Source organism: Leptinotarsa decemlineata, unplaced genomic scaffold, assembly GCF_025532065.1.
Source record: "Leptinotarsa decemlineata unplaced genomic scaffold, Ldec_3_MD MMD2_tig00026282_RagTag_RagTag, whole genome shotgun sequence".
NCBI lineage: Eukaryota > Metazoa > Arthropoda > Insecta > Coleoptera > Chrysomelidae > Leptinotarsa > Leptinotarsa decemlineata.
In genome coordinates this window covers 8,335,433-8,362,747 of record NW_027412668.1, presented here as the reverse complement: position 1 = coordinate 8,362,747, position 27,315 = coordinate 8,335,433, and the positions used below count along the sequence as shown (strand labels likewise).

The window sequence follows — 27,315 nt, the reverse complement described above, 5'->3', positions numbered from 1 at the left end:
GAGCTTTTCTGAATAAGTCATTTGATTTCGAGACTGTGATAGAATCTTGAAACCGATCAATTCCATATAAAAGTAACACTCAATAGTGATATTTTCACTGAACAGTTTTCGAATTCGCAACACGTGTTTCGCTATACAATAGCCTCTACGAACGTTTCAATTCTACTTGATTTGTTTTCGATATATTAACAATTTGAATCATATTTTCTTGTTCAGTAAACGTATTATCATCATCATAAGTGATTGACTTAGCGCAACCTACGAAGACACTGGAATAAGAAAATATCAGTTGCTGTAGATTGTTTATTTATATATGAAGGTAGTCTGAAAAGGTCCCGATTTATCAAATGTACAAGATATTTTTCTCCTTTTTTTTACACGCTTTATATTAGCTTCACCTATATGTATGTATGTATGTTTGTTTGTATGTATGTTTGTTTGTAACTCTCAAGCTCGAGATCTGTATTGACAGAATTATCGGCATTATTGCTTGATCTTTTCGCGGGCAGATGGCGCTGTACGAAACGTACTTGATATTTCTTGATCTATTCGCCAGCGGATGGCGCTGTACATACTATCAATTATTGCTTGATCTGTTTGCGGGTAGATGGCGATGTAAGTAACTATCAATTATTGCTTGACCTATTCGCGGGCAGATGCCGCTATACGTAACCTCCTTGATAGGTTGTTCAAAAGAAAATCAAAATAAAAAACATATATTGAGAATTATAAGTGTTAGCAAAATTTCGTACTACAGATAAAATATTTGAATATTTACAATTACCCGTGATTCAGTAAAGAAAAAAGTTTTGAACGAAACGGAAGATACATTTAAAAATATCGATTATTTGAAAGCAAACCAGAATATGGATTTCAACAATGAAAACTTTATCGTAAATTGTTCAGTTAAAAAATTCAGTTACTTTAATATCTCAAAAAAATCGAAAAAATTAGAATCAAGGTGCTTGACATCAAATCAAAAGATTGATTTGAAATTATTCAATGAAAAAATATTTTTAGTCCATCAATATTTTGAATGAAACAAATGAACAAATTTTACAACTGTCCGCCCTCTGATGGAGACTTACTGCATCTCAGTATTACTATAGAATTTGAGACCTTAAACTTCATTACGTTGCGTGAGAGGAATTTTACGTTCGTGCGCCGTCTGTTAAAGATTTATAACACTAGTGACTAGAACTTGAAAAAAAAAAATTTTTGATAATAAATCGGACTAAAAAGTGACACGCTTTTAAAGAACATCGAACTAAAAAGTTAAAAATAATTTTTTCAAATAAGCTCAAAACAATAACGAACGAAAAATACTAGTATTTTTGTGAAAAAAGCGTAGGCGTTTTGTGCCATATTTTTTGTATATCAGGCGCCCGTCGGTTTTTTCACAATAATACTATTATTTTTCGTTCGTTATTCTTTTAAGCTCAACTAAAAAAATTATTTTCAACTTTTCAGTTCGATGTTCTTTAAAAGCGTGTTTTTTAGTTTTTTAAATTATATTTTCATTTCTCAACATGGTTTCCCTTTAATTCCACACACTTCTCCTAGCGATGCTGCCGTCTATGTAACCCGTCCAAATACTACTCGTTTTTCTCTGCAAAATAATTGTTCGCGAGAATGATTGCCTCATCATTTGACGAAAATCTCTGTCCTCCGAGCGCAATTTCCATACGAGAGAAATCAAAAGAAGTGGCTTGGAGCTAGATCTGGGGAGTTAGGTGACTGGTCAAGCAGTTCGAACCGTAATTCGTGGATTTTCGCCACGACAACCGCTGAGGTGTGGGACAGTGCGTTGTCTTGGCGAAACAGGATTTTCTTTTTCTGGATTTTCTTTTTTTGAAAATGTGACAGTTTTTTCGCCTTCAATTCTGCCTCCAGCTTTCGAATAATGATGCGTGGTATGCTTCTGTGATGGTTATTATTTTTTGGGATAATTGCTTGAAATAACTCCATGACTATCCCAAAAACAGTCGCCATCACTTTCAAAGCCGATTTTCCCTTTGCAGTCACTGTTTGGATTGTTTTTGTTTCAAGCGTATTTTGTTTAGAGCGTGTATTCCAGTTTCATCTACAGTAGTTTAACGGCTCCTCCAAACTGCTGCGCCAGTAGAGCGTTGGCAATGTTAATTCGAACAGGTTTTCAATCTAACGTTTTTCTTCGGTAGTTACAGTTTTTTTGACGACTCGAACGTTCATCATCTCCCATGCTCTCACAGCCACGTTTCAATTCAGTTTCACAAAGTTTCACTGAGGTAAATGATGATGCAAACTCCACATACACAGAATCCAACACATCTTTGATTTGCGTAGGCGTATTGCCTTCAACATATGAACAATAAAATTCACTAGCTTTCATTTACTAGTGCTGCTATCTTCACGTTGAAGTTTGAAACTTTCCAAACCTTCCTCACATAATTTTGAGGTGTTTTCTTATTGAATGACTGAAAGTAGTAACAAATTTGGAAATTGTTTGAACTGACTTCATGAGATCAACACTTCCAACAGTATCCCGTCAGTTTCAAACTGATTTCGAAGATACTTATAATTCACAATACTTCTTGTTTCAGAACCAACCGGTACCAAAAGTGATAGTGATGGGCAGTAGTACTGCCTCCGAAACAACAATCAACACTAGCACTGACAGCTCAAATACAATCGTAACGACAGTCACAGCTACAGATGGGGATTGTACTGAAGACAGCCTAGAATATCCCGAACCATTAGATCTATTTTGTTCTGAGAACATTCAAGAAAATCCTAAAATGTCCAACACCATTTTACAGCCAGTTCCTCTCTCACCCAAAACCCCTGCGACAGCCAAACAACAGACGCCTCCAACGGCAAAATATGAAACCAAGTTCACATTTGAGGTGAACCACTCCAAAACGTCCATGCCTCTTGAGGACTTCACTCCTAAGGTCATAACAAAAGAGGATAATAGATTTATATATGAAAACGATAATCATGAAAAATCCCTGGAGAAGAAAACTGTTGATAAACTGATGGAGGAACAGCTGGAAGCTATGAAGATGGAAGCAAGACGGAGAAATAGCTATAAGCAGGCAGCCCAAAATTTCGATGTTATTGAAGTTATGAAGGACGAGTCTTACGATATTAAGGGCCCCAAAGATCATGGTGCGGGTTTGAAGAAGCTCGAAGTGGAGAAACAGAGGACTGAGAAGACATCTCCTAAGAGAAGGGCCGAGAGGAATTTGAATTCTTCTCCAGAGGAATCAGACTCGCCCAAACCCAAGCATAGGTGAGTAAATGTTAATAATGAGTAGAAACATATTCCAAATTATGTACAGGGAAGTGGTGTCTTCAATAATTTGGGTATAGAACTTGAAAAAATGGTAACTTCTTCTTTGGTGCGTTTATATGGATGCAAATATTCAACAACGGTGACTTTTACATATTTTATCGATGGCAGCATCAACAATAAACTTCTCATGGTCTTTGCAATTGAAGAATGCTTCCATGTGTAGATTCTACTCAAAAAATCACAATAGAATCTTCGCTGGGAATTGAAAATGGTATTTGAAATGACTTTTTACGGGTTACTACCAATCAATTCCAGTTATTGTTTTGTCTAAAGGGCATTTGGAAACTGGTGGAGAATTACTTGTGCGAAATGTTATCCCATATTCGTGTCAAGTCAATGAGGAAATTCGTTTGAAAAAGTTTCATTTTTCAACGTTATATTCATTTCTTTTTTAATTCTCTGTGATACTTCTGGAACAACCTCTTACATCATTTCTGGCGAAAATATACTACCATGGCACTCTATAAGCTTTTGAAATAATGCAATGCTTGATGAAAAGTATATATTTCCCATTAATTTGGACATTACATACCTCCTTTTCACAAATAAAAGAGTACTCCCGTAATAATACCGTCATATTATAGAATTCAGCAGTATTTATACAATCATAAATTCCTAACGACTGATTATCAAAATGTTGAAGTTATAATAATTCCACAATACTGTTTCGTTTATGAAAAGTTTTGAACTAACTTTTAAATAATTTTTCAAGGACAAAACACAAGCATTACAGAGCGATGCCTGTGTGAAAGTAGCCATTCACATTAGATTAGAATCGCTGGAAAAATGTTCTCAGGAAGTTGATTCCACATGAACGCAGTTCTCTAGAAGAAAGAGTTCTTAAACAGTGAAGTTCGAGGTGTACTGAGTTGAACCTTGAAACGCATAGTAGCCACAGTCCATCGCGTATTCACCGCTCCTGGGAGATCGAATGTGCCAAGTAACTTCGATACCTTTCGTGAAAGTATCTATAAAAGAGAGACAAGTCTCCAACCTTTCTTAGATATTACAGGCTATCAAGGTTGCACGTGATGTTCGCCTCTCCAATCAGGCGGATGGCTCTTTTCTGGATGGAATCCAGCAACTTCAGGGTATGTTTGAGGGCCGAGCTCCGTACATGAGAACAGTACTCAAAAGAATGTCTTGTCTGAACTTCATAAAGCATCAAAAGTTGTTGAGGTGTATACAATATTCTGATTCGTAACAGTATTCTAAGCTTTTGAGAAGCAGCCTTTGCAATTATTATATATGTTCGGAGACATTTATCTTCTTGGAGAAACCGATACCTGGGTTTTTGTGGCGTTGAATTGAACCTGGTTACCGTCACCTCAATTCGAAATCGCTTCGAGATCCTCATGAAGATATGCAACCCCCTGATGTCGGTGAAGATGTGCCTCTGTAGCCGATGTCCTGGAATCCAAATAGAATGACGAGTGTGATGTCGTCAGCAAAACAATATTTTGGATTCCTGGTTCATTCCAATAAGTCGTTAATATACAATAAATAGAGGGTTGGAGACAATATGGATCCCTGGGGAACACCAGCGCTGATGGTGAAAGTATTCAAGAGATATTCATTGATGGCCACTTGCAGGGAACGTTCTTTCAGGAAGATGAAGAGCCATACACCGAAATTATCCGACACGCCATAGCATCGAAGTTTGGCCAGCAAAGCCTCATGCCACACACGGCCAAATTCCTTAGAAATATCAAACGCGACAGCTCTTAGCAATCGCTATACATGTTCCCAATCAAAATACATTGAAAGTTTGACTTGTAATATTCAGAATCTGACAATTCATGCTGAGTATGAGACGTTATTCTCTATAATTATTCTTTATTTGGATAATATTCTTCTATCTCAAAGAACGATGACAATTTTATAATATTACTGAATATTTTCGGCATTTGACTCTAACTCAACTGGAAAAAAACTTCCTACTCGTTATGTTCGAAGTTTGTGTTCTTATACAATTCTGGGAACAACGAAATCATGTATTTAATTCACATATATATTTTTTTCAGTTACTGGATGGACATTATTCGATGTTCTCTTTTGTTTCTGTGAATGTTCAGATGTTTAACATCTTTATTTCTTATAGATTAGGGCAGTTATTTTCAAAGACATACATCCAAAATCTATGTCTATATATTTTTTAATTTTATGCAAGAAATAACAAATTCAATTGCAAGTATCGATTTGAATATGAAGATGGAATTAATTCAAAGTTCTCTTTGAAATTCTGCACGAGCACAAAAATTTCCCACAACACTGGAATGCATACTCGAAAGATGAAGGTATGTGAACGCTTGTATAAACTTCATCAATTCTTTTGAATCGATTCTTCAGGAAAAAATTCAATTTATCCCAAACATATTCTAGAAGAGTACGTTTTTGTAATTCTGTGAGGTATTAGTGAAATTTATATTGTTTTTAATTCAGTTTTGGTTTGAGACTGAGATCATATTTCAGGTAAATTAATCTCCTAATAATTCGATAACTAGTTCCATTCTCTAATTATGTGTATAGTCAGCGGAAGATTCACTCTGAGTTTCAGGATCAGTAGATCGCACAAGTCTCATGAAGACTTTTGAGGGTTACTCGTAGGAGAAGAGTACTTCATATAAAGAGGGGTTATGTAAGAGCACGAATCTTTGGCTAGTTTGAATGCCTCTATTAGGTGGTGTACCTTTATTTTTTGTCCCCTGTGAACCTTTTGATATTGAAAAAACTCTTCTGTGGATTGATTCAACCAGAGCTCATAATGAAGCATTCGCGATCTAACAGCAGGCAGCACTGTTTTGATCAATCAAAGGTATCATCAGTGGTGCTAGACTGAACCACGCATGCATAATTGTACTCAAGTATACTTGAAGAACAAGTCTGATTTAAATAACCATGGTCATCTCCTTTGATGAAGACGATGTTCTAGGGAATTGAGTTGAATCACGAATCACATACTTCGACATCGACCAACGAATGAAATTCATACTTTTTTTCTCTGCAGTTTTTACTGCATGGAACTAGTTGGAAACAGAATTCAAAACGGAGCATTCGTTATCTACTACAGCCAGTACTTAGGTCTCATCAGTGGTACTAGATGGAACCATAACTATACTGTTGGACTCTTGGACTGTTGGAATGACAAACCAAAAACCTGTGTTTGAAATAATACTCATGGACATTTATTTACCTTTGAACAAGACTTCTGAAGAAGGTATATTGTGGAATCAAGCTTTCAACTTGTATCATCAGTTACAAGTATTTGATAATTCAGTTGTGATCTCACACGACAAATTGAATCATGATAGTAAAATGTGATGGTTACACTCCTGATGTGAAACTTGATGTATCTCAGGGTTCATTTTTTATATAAATTGGTTGGATCAGATAAATCCAGGCAAGTAAATTGGTAGGCGCGGTCTGTTGAAATGGCTTGCTCGTTCACCAGATTTGACTCCTCTCGATGTTTCCCTTTGAGATATAAAGGAGCACACGATGATACCATTACCACATTATCAGAGATAGAGGGTTTCAATGCCTGTTTCTGTGAATGATTTTGAAAAGTTAGCTCATAAAAAATATAACTGCACCTAAAAGAACCCCTCTGCTCCTCAAGTGTCTAATATATTTTGGTTGATTGAAAACGTAGTGAATTCAACTATTTGTGGTAGACATTTCGTATAATACCCCTACTACTATATCTGTATCTGATGTGAAACTTGGCAGCTTCTAACAGACCAGTTAACAACCCACTATGTTCTGATTATTATCGAAACAAATATAGCCTATCTGTACAGAACGAGCGTAAAGGAATCAATATTGTTCTCGTAATATTTTCGTAGCAGAAAATGACAAGAAGGAATGATGAATATATCCTTTGCATTCAGTTGTTTATTCAGGAATAGATAATGATGCAAAAAGAAATTTTCCCTGACGTACCCAGAAACATTGCTAGTCAGCTGCCAAGAAAATTCCAAGGAATATAGCGGCAGAATGAGTAATTATCTGAAACATTACTCAAGAGTTGACAGTGGAGCTGGACGGGTATATAGGTAATTTATTCAATTTAGAAATTCTTATTATCGGTGATTTCGACTGCTGTTGATGACAGACAAATGAGTATTGAAGTTGGGAACGAATTCAGATGAATCAAAACAATGAGTATTTTCAGTTTCAGTATTTCAGTATTTTCAGTTTCAATGACATATAATGTTTTTTCATTATATTTTCAACATAACTAGTGAATCTAAGATCAGTTTCAAGCATCACCCGTAAGTTTTTAGCTGTATTGACAGGAGTCAAGATAGTATGACCTAGTTTTAAATGGAAATTGTTTTCTGCTAATTTACGATTCCTATGCGATCCAAAATGCATCATCATTGTATTATTAGGATCAATTTTCAAATCATGTTCACTTTAGAGTTGATTATGATAAAACAATGATGATGCATTTTGGTTTCATCAGCATGGACTTAGATTCAAGAATCATGACCTATAAAATTGATTAGAAACAAACTTTCATTTTTATCTTTTGACAATGAACCGATTGACTGGGTGGATTAAAAAAATTAGGTTTTTTCTTCGTGTATTAAATTATTTCTGAACAATGAACTTTGTTATTATTATTACCATAATCACTATAATATAATGAAATTCAAATCCGACTGTCACTTGAAAACTTTGAAATATCGAACACTGCGAGTTCAGATGAAAAAATTCTAGCGTAACTCCCGTATTCATTCCAAAAATATTTCCCTTTTTGATCTTGAAATTTCAATTTCAGACACAAAAAAACAAGCCGACGGACTCGCTCCCCCAGCAAATCTCGACAAAACGAGAAATTCAACTATGACGAGCGCCACATCGCCAAGTACCGGTCCGGCGTCTCGACGTCTTCCCGGATGACGCCGCCCTTACCCGACTTGAGGGTGGACTTTTTCAACGAAACGTCGGACGACGGCCAGCACCAACCGTCTACATGCCAAACGGACGGCGTCGCGACGACACATTCGTTAGCCGTCGGCGCAGCGTCTACCGAGAAGCGAGGCAGCGTGTGTCTGAACAAATTCATCAGAGAGGTGAGTGTTGACTCGATTCATGGGAAACGAAGCGAAAATATCGTCGTAGTCAAAAGTTGCTACAGAGAGAATTGGCTTAATCTTTCGTTCATTAACCTATTCACGGGTTGTCGTCAGTTGAATTAAATCTACCCTATTACTTTATCGCATCACAAAATTTATTTATTGAGCGAAAGTCATTTTTTGTGGAGGAAAGTTTTTATCGACATTTTGTGAGTTTTTCACCTTCTACAATCTGAAAAATATGTGACTTCGTAAATTCAAGAGATATGTCACAAAGAAAAAAACTTATTTTTATCAAGAACAAAATACAAGCACTACAGAAAAATACTTAAGGCGATCTAAGAGCGGTGCCTGTGAGAAAGTGGCGATTCGCATTGGATTTGAATCGCTGGAAATCGAATCCATTTGGAAAAACGTTCTCAGAAAAACATAGTTCTCCAAATGAAAGAGTTCTTAAACAGTGAAGTTTGAGGTGTACTGAGTTGAACCTCGAAACGATGAGCAGTCCGTTGCGTATTTCTGATATGTACCGTTCTTGGTGAATTCAAATGTGTCAAGTCACTTGAACACTTTCCTTGAAAGTATCTATAGAAGAGAGACAAATCCTCAACCTTCCTTAGACGTTTCAGACTATCAAGATGCAAGTTATGTTCGTGTGTCCAATCAGGCGAATGGCTCTTTTCTGGATGGAATCCAGGAATTTCAGAGCTTAGGGGCGGAGCTCCTTTAAACATGAGAACAATACTCCAGAGAAGATCTGATGTGAGCATCGTGAGTTGCTAGGGTATGCACAGTTTCCTGATTCGAAACAGCCTTTGAAACCTTCCTCCACCAGAAAACATCAAAGTCATAAAACAAGTCAATGAAGGAAACCGTATGAACATCTGGGAAAACCTAAACATCCATGAATTCAAAAGTCATAATTCACTTATCAAAGAACAAATACAAATCAAAACACAATAAGACCTAGCATTCAATATACTAAACAATACAATACACATTCCTAGAAATGATGAACGAAGGATATTACCTGATGTAACCTGAATTCAGGCAAATTTAAAGAAACATCCGGATGACAGGAGGGAACAAATACCTGCACTAAGGTGTTCTAACCGTATGAAAGAACAAACAAGGAGATGAAACGTTTAATTTGAGTAGATCCATCAAGATGATACCACAGCCTGCTATCGAAAGCGCTCGCATGTAATAAGTAGAAGTTATTAAAGCTTCAAATCCTTTTTGTAAACTTATGTTAATATGAAACAGGAGTGAAAACTGAAAACGATTTGGAAACATTCTAGTTCAGCCCCTGGTTAACATAAGCAGACTCATAATTGATTCTATATTCCATGTCACACACGGTCAAATGCCTCAGAAATATCAAGCGCAACAGCTTTTGACATCCATCATTATATTTTCCAAGTAAATATAGTAAAGGAAGTTGCAAAAACCCAAAAATAGTCGATATAAACATTCAACTTCCGTTGAGAAATTAAATTACCTATTTTGTTAACAAACTTCTCTTAAAATCAAGATCTAGTTATATACAGTAAGTCCTACATCGATTTTTCAATATAAAGGGTACCCTATCAAAGTCAGGTTTTCCCAAATGGAATGACCTATCTTGGTTTCCACATGCAGATTCCGTAATGGAAAATACTTCTCACGGATTATATGAATATCTTGAAATTCAAAAAGTGTATATTTTTAGGATCTTGATACAAAAAAATGTGGGAATCTTCCAAAAAAAAAAATTAGGCAATCAATTTCAAAAAATTCTATACAGAGAAGTAACACTTCTTCTATTCAGTTTGCATTCCAAACATATGGAATTGAATCAGATATCATTGACAGGATTCCTACACAATATAGTAAATGAAAAAGGTAAAATATCACTTACATGGAATACCGTCATCATCAGTGTTCATGTAAGTAGAAGTATTTGTTTCGGACATATTTTTCTCGTGTAATTCAATATTTATATGAAAGTAGTTGTTTCGAGAAGGCTGTTTTGAATAGGACTTTTCACGGGAGAAGTATACTTTGAAATGATCAGTTCCAAAATGATCAAAAAAAATTATCTCTATATACATTGTGTGAAATAATGAACTGATAAGTTCGACACAACAATCAATTTTAATTTTCAAATACAGGTCCGTATTTGTCAAAGGACAGCACGAAACAATAAAACATCAGCCTTTAAAATATTTACTATGTAAAAGCGCAATATCAACGTTTCTTCATCACGCCTTTTGAAATTGTTCCTCAGATCGCTTGAGTTAATTGTTTCGCAAGATAATTTTAACTTTGAGATCACTTCTAAAATATTGATTATTGTGGTCCATTTGCGAATAAGATTTTTTTGATTATTGAGAGTTTTCATTCAAAATGGTTAGAAGTGTATGGGAAGTCAAAGCTTTCTCTTATGTTGCAATAAAAAAGTTAAGATGCCAATATATTCACTTCAATGGAATTTGAGATAATTCTTTAACAAACTGACGAAAACATCCCTTTTCACCAACATATTATCCCCAGTCTAATGGAGCAGCGATGCTAAAATTGTGAAAAACTTGCTAAAGAAAGCATTCTATCAATGGAGTCACTCCTGCTGAATTGATACTTAGACCTAAAGTGAATAATTGATTATCTTTGTTATTACCGAATCAAATTGTGAACATATCAGTAATAAATAGATAAAGTAGTCAAATAGAAAACTTTGGAGTTGAAAAACTCACAGTAGGGCTTTATACTGAGACATTATCAAGAAAATGTGGTATAAAAGTTTCACTGAAAGAGCATTCATCATAAATAATTTCCTCAGCTTTTCAAAATCAAACACTTCCGATGAATATATATAATCCATGTTTATGTGTATATTCGATGGACTTCTCGACTTACTTCTCCCATTCATATGAAATATTGATTGACTCTACACTCACGTCGTATATCTCCCAATAAAATATAACGAACGGCTCGACGAGAGTCGCAAATATCTGAGCTGTGAACCGTGAATTTTAAATAAACAGACATTTTATTGAAAGAAGCGGCTGAAGTTCATTTTACCATTCTTTTGAACGAGGTCAAATGAAATAGAATGTAACACGTTCGTTAGGCAAAAGAGTTTTTTTATTAGCCTTTTCGTTTGACACATAAAAAAATGTCGCTAAAAATTCCGTTTTTTCGCCGTGAAGTGTATTTTTGTTGACTGGTTGATCTCGAATATTACCCCAAGATCTACATGATATAAAACAAAGTCGCTTCCCGCTGTCTGTTCCTATGTATGCTTAGATCTCGAAAAGTACGCAACGGATTTTGATACGGGTTTTTCAATAGATAGAGTGATTCAAGAGAAAAGTTTATATGTATATAGGTTAGGTTAGGTCTAAGTGGGTCTATTCGCCCTTCAACGCAATCCGCAAGGGTTTATTGTGGCTCACACCTATTCACACTGGACCAAATAAACCCAGCTTCTTTACGAAGTCGATTAGTTTGTATGGTAAGTGGTCTTTCAGGTCAGATGGTAAGAGTACGGCTTTGCCGAACTCTAAAAACCTGATTCGGTCCCCAGCGGCTTGAAACTTCTTCTTGAATCCTAGTAATTAGTGCTCTGTATATCGATTTGTGCTAAGCTCTTATAATTACTCATTTCAATCAGGCTTATATTATTGTGTTGGTTGATTTATTTTCTATCCTATACTTGTTTTTAACATAATTGTTTTTTTAGCGTATATTTTTGTGGTTGATTTGAAAGACACCTTACGCTGATAATCTAATTTACTTTTCTCACTTGTATCAACATTTCATCCTTCTACAAATGAATGAAGTCGATTTTTTTTTTTTTTTTTTCACCGTAGTGTGCGCTGGTCAGGCCCTATCCCCCGAAGCCCCGATACATTCGGGAGGGCGCGCCAGCATAATCAACCAATGACCACTCCCCACACCGTGGGGTAAGTGATCATTGGGTCCGAGAATCATGTGCCCTGAGCAAACGCAGTGAGCCAAGAATGACAGCCTTCTGCATCTGTGCGGCTAAGATTTCTGCCTTAGTGCGGCAAGCCGGTATGATTTTGATATTCGAGAGTAGAGAAGACATCATTCCACCAAGGACTCCAATAATCAGAACGACCATCTTGACAGAGTGATCTGGATAGAGTCTGCGGAGTTCGAAGAGAAAATCTCGATATTTTATCCGTTTTTCCTCCTCTTTTCTGACGATATTCGTCTCGCCAGGAGCTGAAAACTCCACGACAAATATCGTTTTGGTCTGGTGGTCGAGAAGGACTACATCAGGCTTATTAGCTTGTATGAGCCTGAGGGTGGGGAACGAATAGTTCCAATAAATTCGGCACTTCTCGTTCCCCACAACGGATTCAATATCCCCCGGAGCGTAGGGCAACACCGGTGTCTCGTCAATACCGTAAGAGTGCCGTAGATGGTAATATAGCACTCTCAGGGCCGCGTTATGTCGATTTATTATTATTATTATCATCAAATATTGAATTTTCATCTCAGACTTCATGTCACTTCGCATTATCACCGTTAGGAAAATCAACAGAAAGTGCATCGACTTCTTTCTTCAAGTCGGTGTACGACAATTTGGATGGCGGAATTATGTTGGGACACTATTTTTTCAACAAACGCTTTTTTCAGGTACATCTTTCAATAAAAATAATACTTCATACATTCAGAAAACTAACGGTCTGAAATCGTACAACTAATCAAAAAAACCATGCATGAGTTGAAAATGAAAGTTATTGTGGAAATGACAAATATTTTGAAACTCACAAGAGATCTCTTTGTTCTATTTGAAGATATTACAACTGTACCAGTTAGTGAGCTTCAAATCGAATATGAGAAAGTTTAAAATCTACAATGCAGTCTGTAGAATGAATAATATTTAATTTTAAGTGTTGAAAAAACACTATGTGTGTCTTCGTAGCAATCAACATAAAAAAATTTGAGCCCTCTGAAAATGTCAAAATTTCTTTGAGTTTTGGGTGTTGAATCAAATATTAGTTGGGAAACAATTTCGAATAAAAAAAATGAATATCACGGCACTGATACCTCATCTAATGCTTATGAATGTACATTATATTCTGATGTATTTACGAATAATCTATAATAATAATAATAATGATAAAATAATCAGATCACTCTGTCAAGATGGTTGTTCTGATTATTGAAGTCCTTGGTGGAATGATGTCCTCTTTACTCTCGAATCTTAAAATCATACCGACTTGCCGGACTAAGGCAGAAATCTTAACCGCACAGATGCAGAAAGCTGTCATTCTTGGCTCACTGCGCTTGCTCAGGGCACATGACTCTCGGACACAATGATCACTTACCCCACGGTGTGGGGAGTGGTCATTGGTTGATAATGCTGGTGCGCCCTCCCGCATGTATCGGGACTTCGGGGGATAAGGACTGACCAGTGCACATTACGGTGAAAAAAAAAATAATGATAGCGTTCATTGCCCAACAATTTCCCATTTACAGAGCAAAACTAACATACTTGAAGGATTAATACTATTTGTAATAAGATCAATAGGACTTTTCATCATAAGACGAGCGCAAGCGTAGCTGTCAGCTTGCAATGGCGGTAATTCAAAACATTCGTACTGTTTTAATCAATAATGACTGGGCAAGGAATATTATCTCTACAAACAAATAAGTTATTGATAAAAACCATTGATGGTGCTTCACTTGTTAATAATTCAGTTGACGCTCATAATTGTGAACAATTAAAAAGGTGATTAAAACGTCATGGGCGTCCGCAAAAAGAAAAAAAAGTGAGCTGATTGAGAGGTTAGGTATCAGCATTTGTTCACTATCTAAAATCATATAAAAAAATAGTGTTTACAGTTATATTCTTATCAATAATGTCAATTTATTTGATGTAATTGAAAATATATTTCAGTTGACAAGAGTATTACTTATGGAACTAATAAATAAATCAAGCCATTAATATCGAGGCTCTACATATGACATTATTAATTAGACAAATATTTAAATACTGAATTGAATATATTTAGTAATTTTTATCAGCGGGAAATATTCAATACAACATAATATATATAAAATTTATGAAATTTACAGTCAAAAATAGAATAAATAATGTACGTATGTTGAAATTTCTGATATCTTAAAGGATCAAGGTTTTGTTCAGTTGAACCACTTTCTCCAATGAAATGTAGTTAGCAAACATAAGTATCCTTGGTAACATCGGTCGGTAGCCAAGCGGTTCGGCGTGGGTGCTTTGTTCACTCACTCGAATTGACTGCCGTGTTGGTCGGTGGTTCAAGCCCTAGTCAGAACGATCGATCTTCACTTGCTCCGTCCAACCCGTGTTAGGAATCACACGTTAAAAGGTAAGACCTCGTTAATCCTTAGCTCGCACAAGTTTCGACTTCTGAGGGTTGTCGTTCGTAGGGGTGCGACAACTGGTTAACGGAAAAACAGATTTTTAAACAGATTTTTAAACAGATCATCAATAGATTTAAAGCCTGGTCAGTCCTGCCACATTTTTCACCAACAATTCACATTTTGCACATGCTTTAATATGTAACTTACTTGATGATTTGATTATTTTTTTGCGATATTCAAGACATGACTTTGGAAAATTTATAACATAGTATGTGTTGGTTTTGAATGATTTGTATCGTGTATCACTTTTACATACTCCATAACAACACCGTTTTGTTCTTCCTTCTCGTACAGATAACATAATTATAATGAAGTATAAACATTTTTTTCTGATTATTTTGACTCACTACTTTATTTTTTTTTCACTTTTTTTACAATTAATAAACTTCAATTTATATTATAATTTTTGAAACATGAGTTGCGGGCTCTTTAACATGGTTGTTTACAAAAAACAGTACGAAAAAATGGCTGATACTGACCCATGCGCACAAAAAAAATTGTGATGAAAAGGCCTATACTATTTGATATAAAAAACATAAATGACTTATAGGTACGCACGAGACTCATTTTTAATTTCACAAATACTGCAACAACAAATATAGATGTGAGTAGACAGCTTCTTCGCATTACGACACATCAGATTGATTGGTGATTTCAATATAAAGTTAGTTTATGCCTTTTTGCATAGAAAAGTATTGATGTGCCTAGAAGATATTCTTGGAACGAATATATCAATGTCTGATAAAAGTACAGGACAATCCAATTTGCCATTCAATTGCTTATATAGAAATAAAACAGATGCCTGATTTCTTCTTTTTTCTAAGGCTACAAAGTCAAATCTGCATAGCAGATCAGGGTAATCACAGTTTCTTAGAGGAAAAGTTCCGGTCATTCTAAAAGTAAGAAATTTTAAAAACTTCTTTTGGACTCTATACAGTTTCAAATACAAACATTAATTAATTGCAAGTTATTGAGTTGCACAGATCATAAATAAATAGTAGAAACAATAAGGGGCCAATATTGGATCCTTGCGGGACTTCGCTGGTTGCTAAATATACATCTGAAGAAAAGCCGCGATAATATACTTATTGATTACGTCCGCTGAAATATGTTTTCAAAAGTTGACAATAAATTTCATTGAAACCCATGCAAGAAAGTTTACAAATTAGTAACTTATGGCTGGCCCTATCGAATGCTTTAGAGAAGTCCGTGTACACATCCACTTGCCCTCTATGGTCTAACTATTCACATAAATATTGATCAGAAACAGCTAAATTACTGATGGTGGATCTTGAGTTTACAAAACCATGTTGGTGATGAGATATTATATGTCGAGAGGATTGATAGATACGACTATACAGAATTGCTTCTTAAAGCTTGTCAAAGTTGTTTAGGATTGAAATAGGTCTATAATTATTGATTTCAATTCGATCTTGAGCTTTATGTATTGGACAAACCTTGGCAGTTTTTCAAAGTTCAGGAAAAACTGACGTTCTCAAGATAAGATTAAAAATAATTTGTAGGGGATAAACTAGTACTCTCCGACAGTCTTTCAATAGAAATGATGGAATTTTGTCTGGACCTGAGATCATCTTATTTTTTTCCAGCTTCAAATATCTCTAACTCTTTTATTGGTTCCACAGTAACATCTATTGAGCTATTAGCAACATTTTCTTCATCAGCTTCAGGTGATAAATAGACATTTTTAAAAAATCTACTGAAAGCATCAACAATTTATTGTGGGTTGTTATAGGATTTACCCTCATAAACCATCTGGCCTGGATTTCTTGTACTATTATTTTTATTATGAACAAATATCCAGAAGTTTATTTGGATTAACTATCAATTCGTTTTCAATACTGTTTATAAACAATGTATATACTTCTTTGACTTTCTGTTTAATAATTTTTCTAGTTCTACAGAATTCTTGGTGGTAATAATAATAATAATATTTTTGTTGCTTTGTACTTTCTATGTAATTTAGCTTTTCCTTCAATAAGTTTTATTATGTCACTCGTATACCAAACTGGATAAACTGGAACATGAGCATTTAGAATCTCATAAAACTTATTGTAGAAACTATTTGCACCAGTGTTTACCTCAGATGAGTCTTCTGAAAAGTTCCAATCCGTGTTCAAAAATTCATTATATAGTGACACGTAATCAGCTATTCTGAAGTTGAATGATCTGTTATTCATATTTGTACGGAATTTATTAGGTTTTGTAGTGAGACCACGAAGTTCAATTGAAATGGATGTGTGGTACAGGTCTTCATTCACTAACGCAATAAATTAGCGGTTCACAGCACAGTAAATATTACTTATTACCAAATCCAAGAGTCTGTCATATTCATTCAAAATGCGGTTACATTGTTTCATATTAGAGAATGATAACATATTTGTGATTATGAGAGTTTTTCTATCTTCCATATTACCAACAATAAAGTGTGAACAATTAAAATCTCCCAAAAATAAGACTCTGTCGGAATTCATTTCACCCCATTCTTCTACAACTTCAATAAAATTATCAAATTCATCTATTGTTAATGATGAAGGAATATAAACAATGACTACCAGAAAAGAACATATTGATATAGTATAATAATAATAATGAGTTTATTCACCATAATGATAACAACAAAAATATTATAAAATAGGGGTGAACAAACAAAGGCATCACAAAAGAAACATTTTCGAAAAAAATGTTTCATGTGCGTGATATCGCCTAGTATAACATGAATAAATGAATGAATAAATATACAATACATAGATAAATACACAATACATAAATAAATACACAATACATGAATAAATACACAATACATAAATAAATCGTAACCCTTATTACTGTTTAAGGTACGCACTTCATTTGCAGTTATTTCTACACATTAATGCTTGTATTTATTTTTGCAAACACTGCAGGTGACCAGAAGATGTCCCTCGCATACTTGGTTGCAACATTTACAAGCTACTCGAGGAGTAGATGTAAATCACTGTTGGTACGCCTATGGTATTATACTTCTGAATATAAGTATAGCGAGGTAAAGGTTATGTTTAATAAACTAGTTTATTAGCCTAAGAATCTGCCTGCAAACGTTTACACTGATGAATCTGTTGTCGATAGTTACACATGAATACGAGTATAAAATTATTTCAAACGAATTACACACTATTATGAGAAACTGTGAGGCAATGTATATTACCAGGCGAATGAATATTCATTACAGAACAGGAAATAATCCGATATTCGTCTAAGAGTATCATGTGGGGAGTACAATATTAAACATTGCCTGATAAACTAGTTATACTCAAGCGTTTCACTTCGATGAAATAAACATAGAGGTTGGTTATTTTATGGTGTCCTAGGATGTTACTATTGATAACTAATACCGATAACAAATTGATGGATGTAGCCGTTGCTACGTGATAGGAAATCATGATGAAGAAAAGAGAAATTAAACTTTCTAGGTTTTTTACCACTTTTATTTGTAATTAAAGTTACTGCAGTTTCGTCCTATACGGACATTTATTGTATTAGTATAGGACGAAATTGCAGTAACGTTAGTTACAAGCTTCAAATTCTTGTTTTTTTTATTTACAATTTCCAAACGCTTGGAAAGTTTCTCGGGTATCACCTTCATAAAAATATTGAGGCTTACTCATACTCATAATGAGTTACGTCCTATGAATATATTACCAGCGCAGCGCTATCTAAGGTAGCTTCAACTACTAGGATGTATTTAACTAAAGAAGATTCAATTAGAATTGAACGGGTCCAAAAATCGGCCATATCTGACATTTTTGGTATTGAAAAATATGATAATGTATTTTATGGATTATCTTGGGCGTGAATAGTTTTTACTTAAATATTAACATAGTGTCTATTAGACTAGTATAAGACAGTGTACATCATCCCACACTATTGATAATGTTTGATACTTCCATCATGGATTTAACCAAAGAAGATTCCATTAGAATTGGACGGGTCCAAAAATCGGCCATATCTTACACTTTTGGTATTGAAAAATATGATAATGTATTTTATGGAGTATCTTGTGCGTGAATAGTTTTTACCTTAATATTAACATAGTGTCTATTAGACTAGTATAAGACAGTGTACATCATCCCACACTATTGATATTGTTTGATACTTCCATCATGGATTTAACCAAAGAAGATTCCATTAGAATTCGACGGGTCCAAAAATCGGCCATATCTTACACTTTTGGTATTGAAAAATATGATAATGTATTTTATGGAGTATCTTATGCGTGAATAGTTTTTACCTCAATATTAACATAGTGTCTATTAGACTGGTATAAGACAGCGTACATCATCTCACCACAATTGATAATGTTTGATACTATTGTGGATGAAATATTAGACCTAAAAACCTGCAGACCACAGATGAGGAATCCAGAAAGTAGTCTTGTGAGTACTGAGCACTTCCTAGCCCTTCAAACTCGAAGTGGAGGAGGGCGAAAAACAAACTCAACCCAACAGAACCGCCTATGTACAGTATTGCGTTTTCCATTACTCAAGTTTTATTCAAACACTATCAGGTTTGAAACTACAATTATGTAAAAAATACTGGTTTTGAATATATCGAAAAAAATACAAGCAATTATTACACACTATAACTGTCTGAGACTTGGAATTTAAATATTTCAAATTATTTCAGTATGACTATGAATTGTTTCAAATCAAACAAAGCCAGAATAATTCGTATAGTTCATCATTCATCAAAATCAATAATCTACTATAGAAAATTCGGCGGACAATTTTTTTCATCAGAATTGATTGTTAAATAATTTTTTATTAAAATGTCCCACCATTGTGTGCTTTTCTTTTAACATCAAATTGAACCTTATTCCTCATGAATCTGAAACTCTCTGGAAAGGACACCATTGAGACTGAAAACCTCCAATTCATTCTCAGCTGAACATATCTGTCTTCCACCACAATTAAAAATAAGTCCATCTGATCCATCAGACTCCATTATTGTCAGATTAATTCGTTTCTATGCTTTCTCCCTCAATAATCCTCCTACTGTGATCAAGTAAACAAAGATACATCTAATAGTTTTTTATCGGAAACTACACCCTCAGTCTGGACGATTTTCCAGTGCAGTACTGGGTAGCAGATAATATTATAATAGGCGTTTCAATAAAAAATTGTTATTTGATATATTCTTTCATATAGATATCAGAATTCAATTTTTTTTAATTTCAATTTCGATATTGAACAAATATGTATTATACAAATTAGTTGCGATGATTATATGACCAGTGGGAGTTGAGACGGAGCAATTCCAGTGCGGATAGCTTTAAGGTGCTTCAGTCTGGCCCCTTATAGTAAGTAGTACGTCAACAAGAGCATTTGGCACGGTGATGAAAGAATAATACATTTTGGGATTGCAACCAATCACACAGAGAATGCTGGTATACTCAGTTGATATAAATACATATAGTCGTCTATACATCTAGGTTTGCATATTACCTATGAATACATATGTACAGAAAAACAGATTGGGGAACTTGAAAAGATATGAATGATTATAAACAATATCTGAATAATATCCATGATAATAATTGAACAATTCTCATCTACATCTTTGTATACTTTTTGCCATGTATTCAATGTGAATATAATTGCAGTATCATCAGCACACAAGATGGCATGCCCTATGTCGTTATTTATACAAAGCAGACTATCAATTCATACTAGAAACAGTATTGGACCTAAAACGGTGCCTTGAGGTACTCTGGCAGATACTTCACGTGATCACCTGAAGTTGTTACCGAATTCAACGAGTTGGCTTTGTGAGAAAGACAATCCCTGAAAACACTATTTGCTGGTCCCTTCATTCTGGTCCTTTCATGGCGCATTGTATCGAAGGTCTTGGCCAATTGGCCAAATCAAAAAGAATTACGAAACACTTCCTCAGATCGTCCAAGGCCCTTATTTTTTGTTCAAAGTTTGTTTAGGTTAAGTTAGGTTAAGTCCAAAGTGAGTGGGTCTATTCGACCCTCCACCGTAACCGGCAAGGGTTAAAATGTAAAACCTCGTTAATCCTCAGCTCGCACAAGTTTCGACTTCTGAGGGTTGTCGTTCGTAGGGGTGCGACAGCTGGTTAATGGAAAAACAGATTTTAAACAGATTTTTTTGAACAGAGATGAGAAGTTCTCGCTCCGGAACTAAATTCACAGGGAGGTTAGGTTAGGTTAGGTTAGTTGGAGTCGTAAGCTCGACATCCATCTCCTCTGTAGACTCACCGTCACTGAGAATTTTTAAGTTTATTCTCTCCATAAAAGTCCCACGAGTAGCTAGGGAAAGAAGGTCAATCACGACAGAGCCCCGCATTACCGTGATAGGGCGATGCTACGACGAGAGGGCGCCCGGTATCTCGAAGGTTCCGTACAGACAGCTGAAACGCTCAGTGTCCACTGTTGCCACAGCTACCCCGTACGGATTAGTTCTACCCCTCTTGAACTCAATTTCACCTTCTCGCTCCCCCAAGTAAATCTAGCCCGCTCAGATATGAAGCAAAAGAATGTAAAATTAAAATTAAAAAATGAACAAATATTTGGGTTTGATTTTGAATCTACTGCGTTACACGAGCTGAGTACCCTTGGCAACGTTGGCGTAGACTGAGTGTCTGGCGCCGCTGACAGCGGTTCCTTGGGTTGTGTCTTGCTGTAAGACTCTTACACCACCGACATATTATGGTTATGTCGATGTCTTACACCAATAGTTCCGATATTCTGTGACTGAGTACTGAGTTACACTACAATGCTTTTCTGCTCTTCCAATGATACCGATCGCCGTGATCATGCTCTGTGCGTGTGAAATGTTACTTGATATTTGTGACATGATATTTGACATTTTTAGTTCAAGTTGAGAACGTAAATGTGGAAATGTTCATATTATGTTCAATCTCAGTCTGTTATGTAAATGTAGTTATATGTATAGTCGAAGTAACCGATATTGTACACTATTAAAGTTGCCGGCACCCTCAAAGGCCATGAAAACCAACACATAGAAATGAACCGACAGCATTTCTATGTGTGGACTGTACACTTGGTGTTTCGAAGAGTCATAAAATTAAATTTGAAGTCATTTTACGGTGACGAATAGAAATCATGGAATGCGGCCTTTGGTTATCGCCGTTGTGTTCAGTTCAGGAACTGATCGCAATTTGAGTGTTGAAATTTGATAGGTATTAGTGCAGTTATAATTACTTAAAATTTTAGATTTCGGCTTGAAAAGTGGCGTCCTTGGACAAATACTAATAACGAGTGTGATAACAACGCAGACTTTTTCCAGTGTAGTGATTCCAATAACGATAGTGAACAATGCGAAAAAGAGATACTAGGGAATAAGATTCGGGTGCATTCGAATATTGAAACACAGAGAGTATGTTTCAATGTAAGACCTACATCTACATCTCAAGTTTGGTTTCAACAGAAATAAACTATCACAAGCAACATCAGATTTGACCGAAATTCTCAACTGTACGTGAAATACTCAAAAACAAACCTTATGAGATTTCTACATTGAAATCATAAGGAATAAAATGAATACTTCCGGCCATAACGTGAGCTGCTGTGACAAAACTCTTCAGAATTGGATGAAGAAACTAGGATTTAGATTTAAAATAATTAACAAACGTCAAGCAGTTATGAAGAGCGGAAGAATAGTGGAATTGCGTAACAAATACTAAATGAAGACGAATATATACTAAATATAGACAAGAACAACGGCAAATTTTCTATTTGGACGTAACTTGGTATGGCACTAACGACACAGTTACGAAAGGGTGGACTGATGGTTCGAGAATGTGTACGCCAAACAAGCCTGCAAACAAAGGATCGCGACTAATCATTGTGCATTGCGGAGGAAGTGAAAGATATGGAAAAAAAATTGTGGACTGCACTATCATAAGAACATGGAAGCTAATATTTTCGAGGGATGGTTTGAAAACACATCGATCCAAAATTTGAATGCAATGACATTTGACATGTTCTTGATTACGATAGTCAAATTTATCATAGAACAAAAAACGACAATCATAGGTATACGTCAATGCGTCACTGTGATTGGTGTCATCACGTGAATGTGGATCTTCCCCGGTTCTATCCCGCTCCCTTCCAGAAATCTACCTCGATGAAGAAATGGCTTGTGGCAACACTGTCAGTGTCATTCATCCTCTTGTATCCAGCGGGTCTACGTGGAAGCAGGCATCCGATGACCGTTTTGTTTAAGTCCAACGATACCTATCTAATATAAATATTCAATTACCACTTTGATGTTTTCATGATGTTCGCAATGATCTATGCGTATGACACTCCTTGAGGAATCTAAGAGCGAAGAGCAGAATGCGAATCTAAGAGCAAATAACTATTTTTATGAATTTTTCTTTTATAATATTATGAAAATAAAAATGTATCAATTCATTTATAATCTGTTCTTATGATTCATAATTTTTTTAGATGCATTTTTTGATGGTTAAAAAAAGGGCCCCCATTCATTCGTGAAATATTAAGGTTTCTATTGAAAAATCAAATACACAATTTCTCCAGAACATATACTACCTTTGAAGGAATGAAAGGAGTGAAATCGACGTAACATTTGAATATGAAACTGATAAAACTAGGATATAACTAGTACGATTATAGTTTACCAATAGATATAAAAATAACAGTCTTCTGTATTTCTCATATCGTCTTACTTTGAGAAAGTATGAGTACTATATCTCTTTATTCGTTTTTATCAGTCTATTGCATTCGTTGTTGGTCCCTATCTCTATCAAACTTTGACTTATTGTACTGTATATGTCTATCAGAGGAGACAACAAGTCAAAGCCAATTATTATTATCTCTATTTCTCACAAATAACTATGGAAAAAAGCTAGAATGAATTGAAGAATTCGTAACATCTTCTCAATGACCAAATATAATTCCCTCAAATTTGATAATGCAAGTCATTGAGATTCAATAAATGAATGAATAAATAATAAAGTACAGTTTTTCTTGATATGTGGGCATATGTGGCATTACTTTCGACTACGACTGTCCAACCTGGCACACTCCCATACGTAAAATCCCCAAAAATAACCGTCTAACACCGAAACCCTCTCCACAGGTGGGAGCACACTTGGAGGCCGTCTGCACTTCCCCCATCAACGTGACTACAAATCCTCTGGACCCGGTGCATTTCGGCAACAGAAAAACTCCGCAGGCCACGATAGTCGTTCAACAGCCATCGGTGAGTCTCGACCATTCGAATGTGTCGACAATCCTGTTGAAAAACGGTAGTGAGTTCGTGTCCAACGTGCAAGAGATCGCGAAGCTGAAGCTGAAGCAGAAGGAGGAGAACATGAAGCAGCTTTTAGACGTCGCCAATAATTTGACTCTGGAGGAGATACACGATTTTGAAATGAGGTGAGTACAATGTTTTATGAGTAGCTCTGGAAGTTGGTGAAAAGCCTGATTCATGTTCAATATCCATTCAGAGAAAAAATCGTCAATGAGTTTAACGTTGTGAAAAAATTTTGAAACTGCTCTCAATGAAATTGAATGCCTCAGTGGATTCATTTGGTGAAAGTGATGACCGTATGTGAGATAACCTATCTTATCTTCCTTTGTTTTTCATAGAATTATAAGTTACTAGGCAGGTCACTGAAATCAGATGAGAATTAGGAAACAAGTATTCCACATGATTCTTTTGAAATGTATCGAACACCAACTATTAAGTTAGGTTTTTTCATAAACTACACCTCACGATTTGATCTCCACAAACTTTATTTGAAAAATATATCACGACATGTTTCGCTAACACAGTAACTTTGTCGACTGTGATTTGAATACTACAGTTTGCTTCTTACATTAAATTTATATACTACAAGTAACCATAATCGAGACTACCTCTAACAAATTACCTAAGCCTCTACCTGAAGTATCTCTTCAATAATGATCACCTGAAGCATATTACCTCACTTCTTCATCAATTCGTTCTCGGTTTTTCTAAGAAAACAAGTTAAATAATGGTGATCTATTCAAATCCAGTTGGTCATTCATTTGAATGTTTAAATTTTCAAGTTTAATAATTTCCATTGCTTCCAAATGATTCAGTTTCAAACCTTTATTTTCTATGTGTAAAACTTCGAACTCTTCGTTGAAGATATGATTCTCTTCTGAAAAATGATTTGAATATTTTGTTACACTTGTTTTCATATTCACATAGCTCATATGATGTTCCTGGATTCGATTCCTGAATGTTCTACCAGTTTGGCCAATATGTACCTTAGGACACGTTCCACACTTCAATTTATATATCCCTGATTTCGCGAATTTGGATGTTTTATCTTTATTATTTTTAACTTACTTTCCCAACACATTACTTGTTCTATATGCAATTTTAATATCTCTTTTTCTCAAAAACGAAGCCACTTTTTCCGTTGTTTGTCCAAAATACGTTAAAGGTCTATAATTTTGATTATCTAAGTTATCAATAGGAAAAACGTATCGAATCGCTTTTGCGTAGACTTTTTTGGAAAGTATTTTGTTTATTATTTCCGCTTTGAAACCATCATTTACTGCAATTCGCTTGATGATATCAATTCCTTTAGTGTCTATTGAAATAGGAACATTGACTAATCTGTGAATCATGCTATTATAAGCTGCTTCATTGTGTTGATGAGGGTGGGTAAAATTGTATTTTATTGTAATATCCTTATAGGACGGTTTGTGATAAATTGAAAAATCATGTTTATTGTTCCTTCTACTAATTGTTAAGTCCAAGAAATTAATTGAGTTGTCTGATTCTACTTCAATAGTGAATTTATTGTTTTCATGAATTTTGTTAATATCCATATGAAAAGTATCTAATTGTCTCATAGTACCTGTAAAACATACCAAAATGTCATCTGCATATCTATGCCAATACAAGAAATTCCTAATCAAAGGATGTTGAAAAATCGACTTATCTACGTTATCCATGAAAATTTCCCATAATTGAACCTATTGAAGAGGAATAAATAGTGTTGTTGAATAGAAAATAATTTTGTTTGAGATATAACGACAGAAGATCAATGATTCCTCGTTTTATAACTGGGTTCACTCTATTTTTATCTAATAGTTCTATTACTAGAGTAATAGTATCATCAGGAGGTATGCTGGGAAATAGATTCTGCACATCAAAGGATAGTAATTTTGCGTTGTCTGGTGTAGGTATGTTTTCCATTTTATCGATTAAGTCATATGAATTCCGTAGATTGCATTTTGGTTGAAAGTTACAATGGTTCAAGATGATACTGATTATTGATGTAAAGTGAGGTAATTTCCTTCAGGTGATCATAATTGAAGAAGTACTTCAGGTAGAGGTTTAGGTGATTTGTTGGAGGTAGTCTCGATTATGGTTACCTGTAGTATATAAATATTGGTATGAGAAGTACAACACCGCGGCCATCGCCACCCTGACTTCCCCATGGAGGCCCCGCGGAGGCGCCGAAAGAATACCAAGGAAAAAGTTCCCGTTCCCCCCAGCCAGACTCCTGGGGCTGCTGGAAGACCCTTCGGAGCAGATCCAGAATATCCTAGAAGAATATCCATTGGCTAACAGTTAGCGGAAAATCCACGCCCTTGAATACACTGAAGAACATCATGAACTATCGACCACACCACTTCAGGCTCATCACGAACCAACACCCCCCAAACAACGACCCACCGCTATGGACCAGGATACCCAAACGAACGAACAAAGGAAAAACTGACACAATACTAACATAGATTTATATTGGCATAAGCCTAAAGCAGGGCCCCACCATAAACATACCTTGTAAACACCAACACCAGCCCCAAAAATTTTAATAAATGAATTAGTCATCAAGCAACTTGTAGTATTCAAATCACTGTTGACAAAGCCACTGTGTTAGCGAAACATGAGGTGTAGTTTATGAAATTACCATGGATGTTCATCAAGAAACGGCCAAATCAATCAGAAAAAAAAACAATCGAAAAACTGATAAGTTAAACTCATCTCAAGCTGCACCCAAATCAGTTAACGCGATTTTGAGATTAGCATCTAGAAACTCATAGACAAAGAGATAGAAACTCTAATAATGGTTTCAGCTTCTGAAAAAAAAATAATAACTATATTCAAATATTCTCGATCTATAGACAGCGATCATCCACGCCTTTCATTACAAAGTGTGTGGGATATCATAATACATTTTTCATTCTTTTGAAAGACCTATTGAAGCTATTATGTGTGGAATATAACATCGTTCAAATGTTCGCCACAGTTCCTCTGGGTGAAGCGCATCCGAAAGGTTTAATTTTCCATGACTCTAACGCTTAAATCAGTCTGAATTTGACCACCGATGGCATGGGTTATGAGTTATGTTGGTATTGAGAATCGCTATGGCTTGTGCCTTATTCGCATACACCTGCGAAAACACCGAAGAAAAAGT

General features: G+C 35.3%; 1 protein-coding gene across 1 annotated transcript in view; it reads left to right on the top strand.

The window, feature by feature from the left end:
* The window catches only part of LOC111502440 (uncharacterized), a 188,159-nt gene that overhangs the window by 12,832 nt on the left and 148,012 nt on the right, over window positions 1-27,315 (top strand). Inside the window, exons 2-4 of the mRNA XM_023156529.2 lie at window positions 2,583-3,274; window positions 8,124-8,418; window positions 23,988-24,286. Coding sequence (XP_023012297.2) covers window positions 2,583-3,274; window positions 8,124-8,418; window positions 23,988-24,286 — 1,286 coding nt within the window. The remainder of the gene's footprint in view (window positions 1-2,582; window positions 3,275-8,123; window positions 8,419-23,987; window positions 24,287-27,315) is intronic.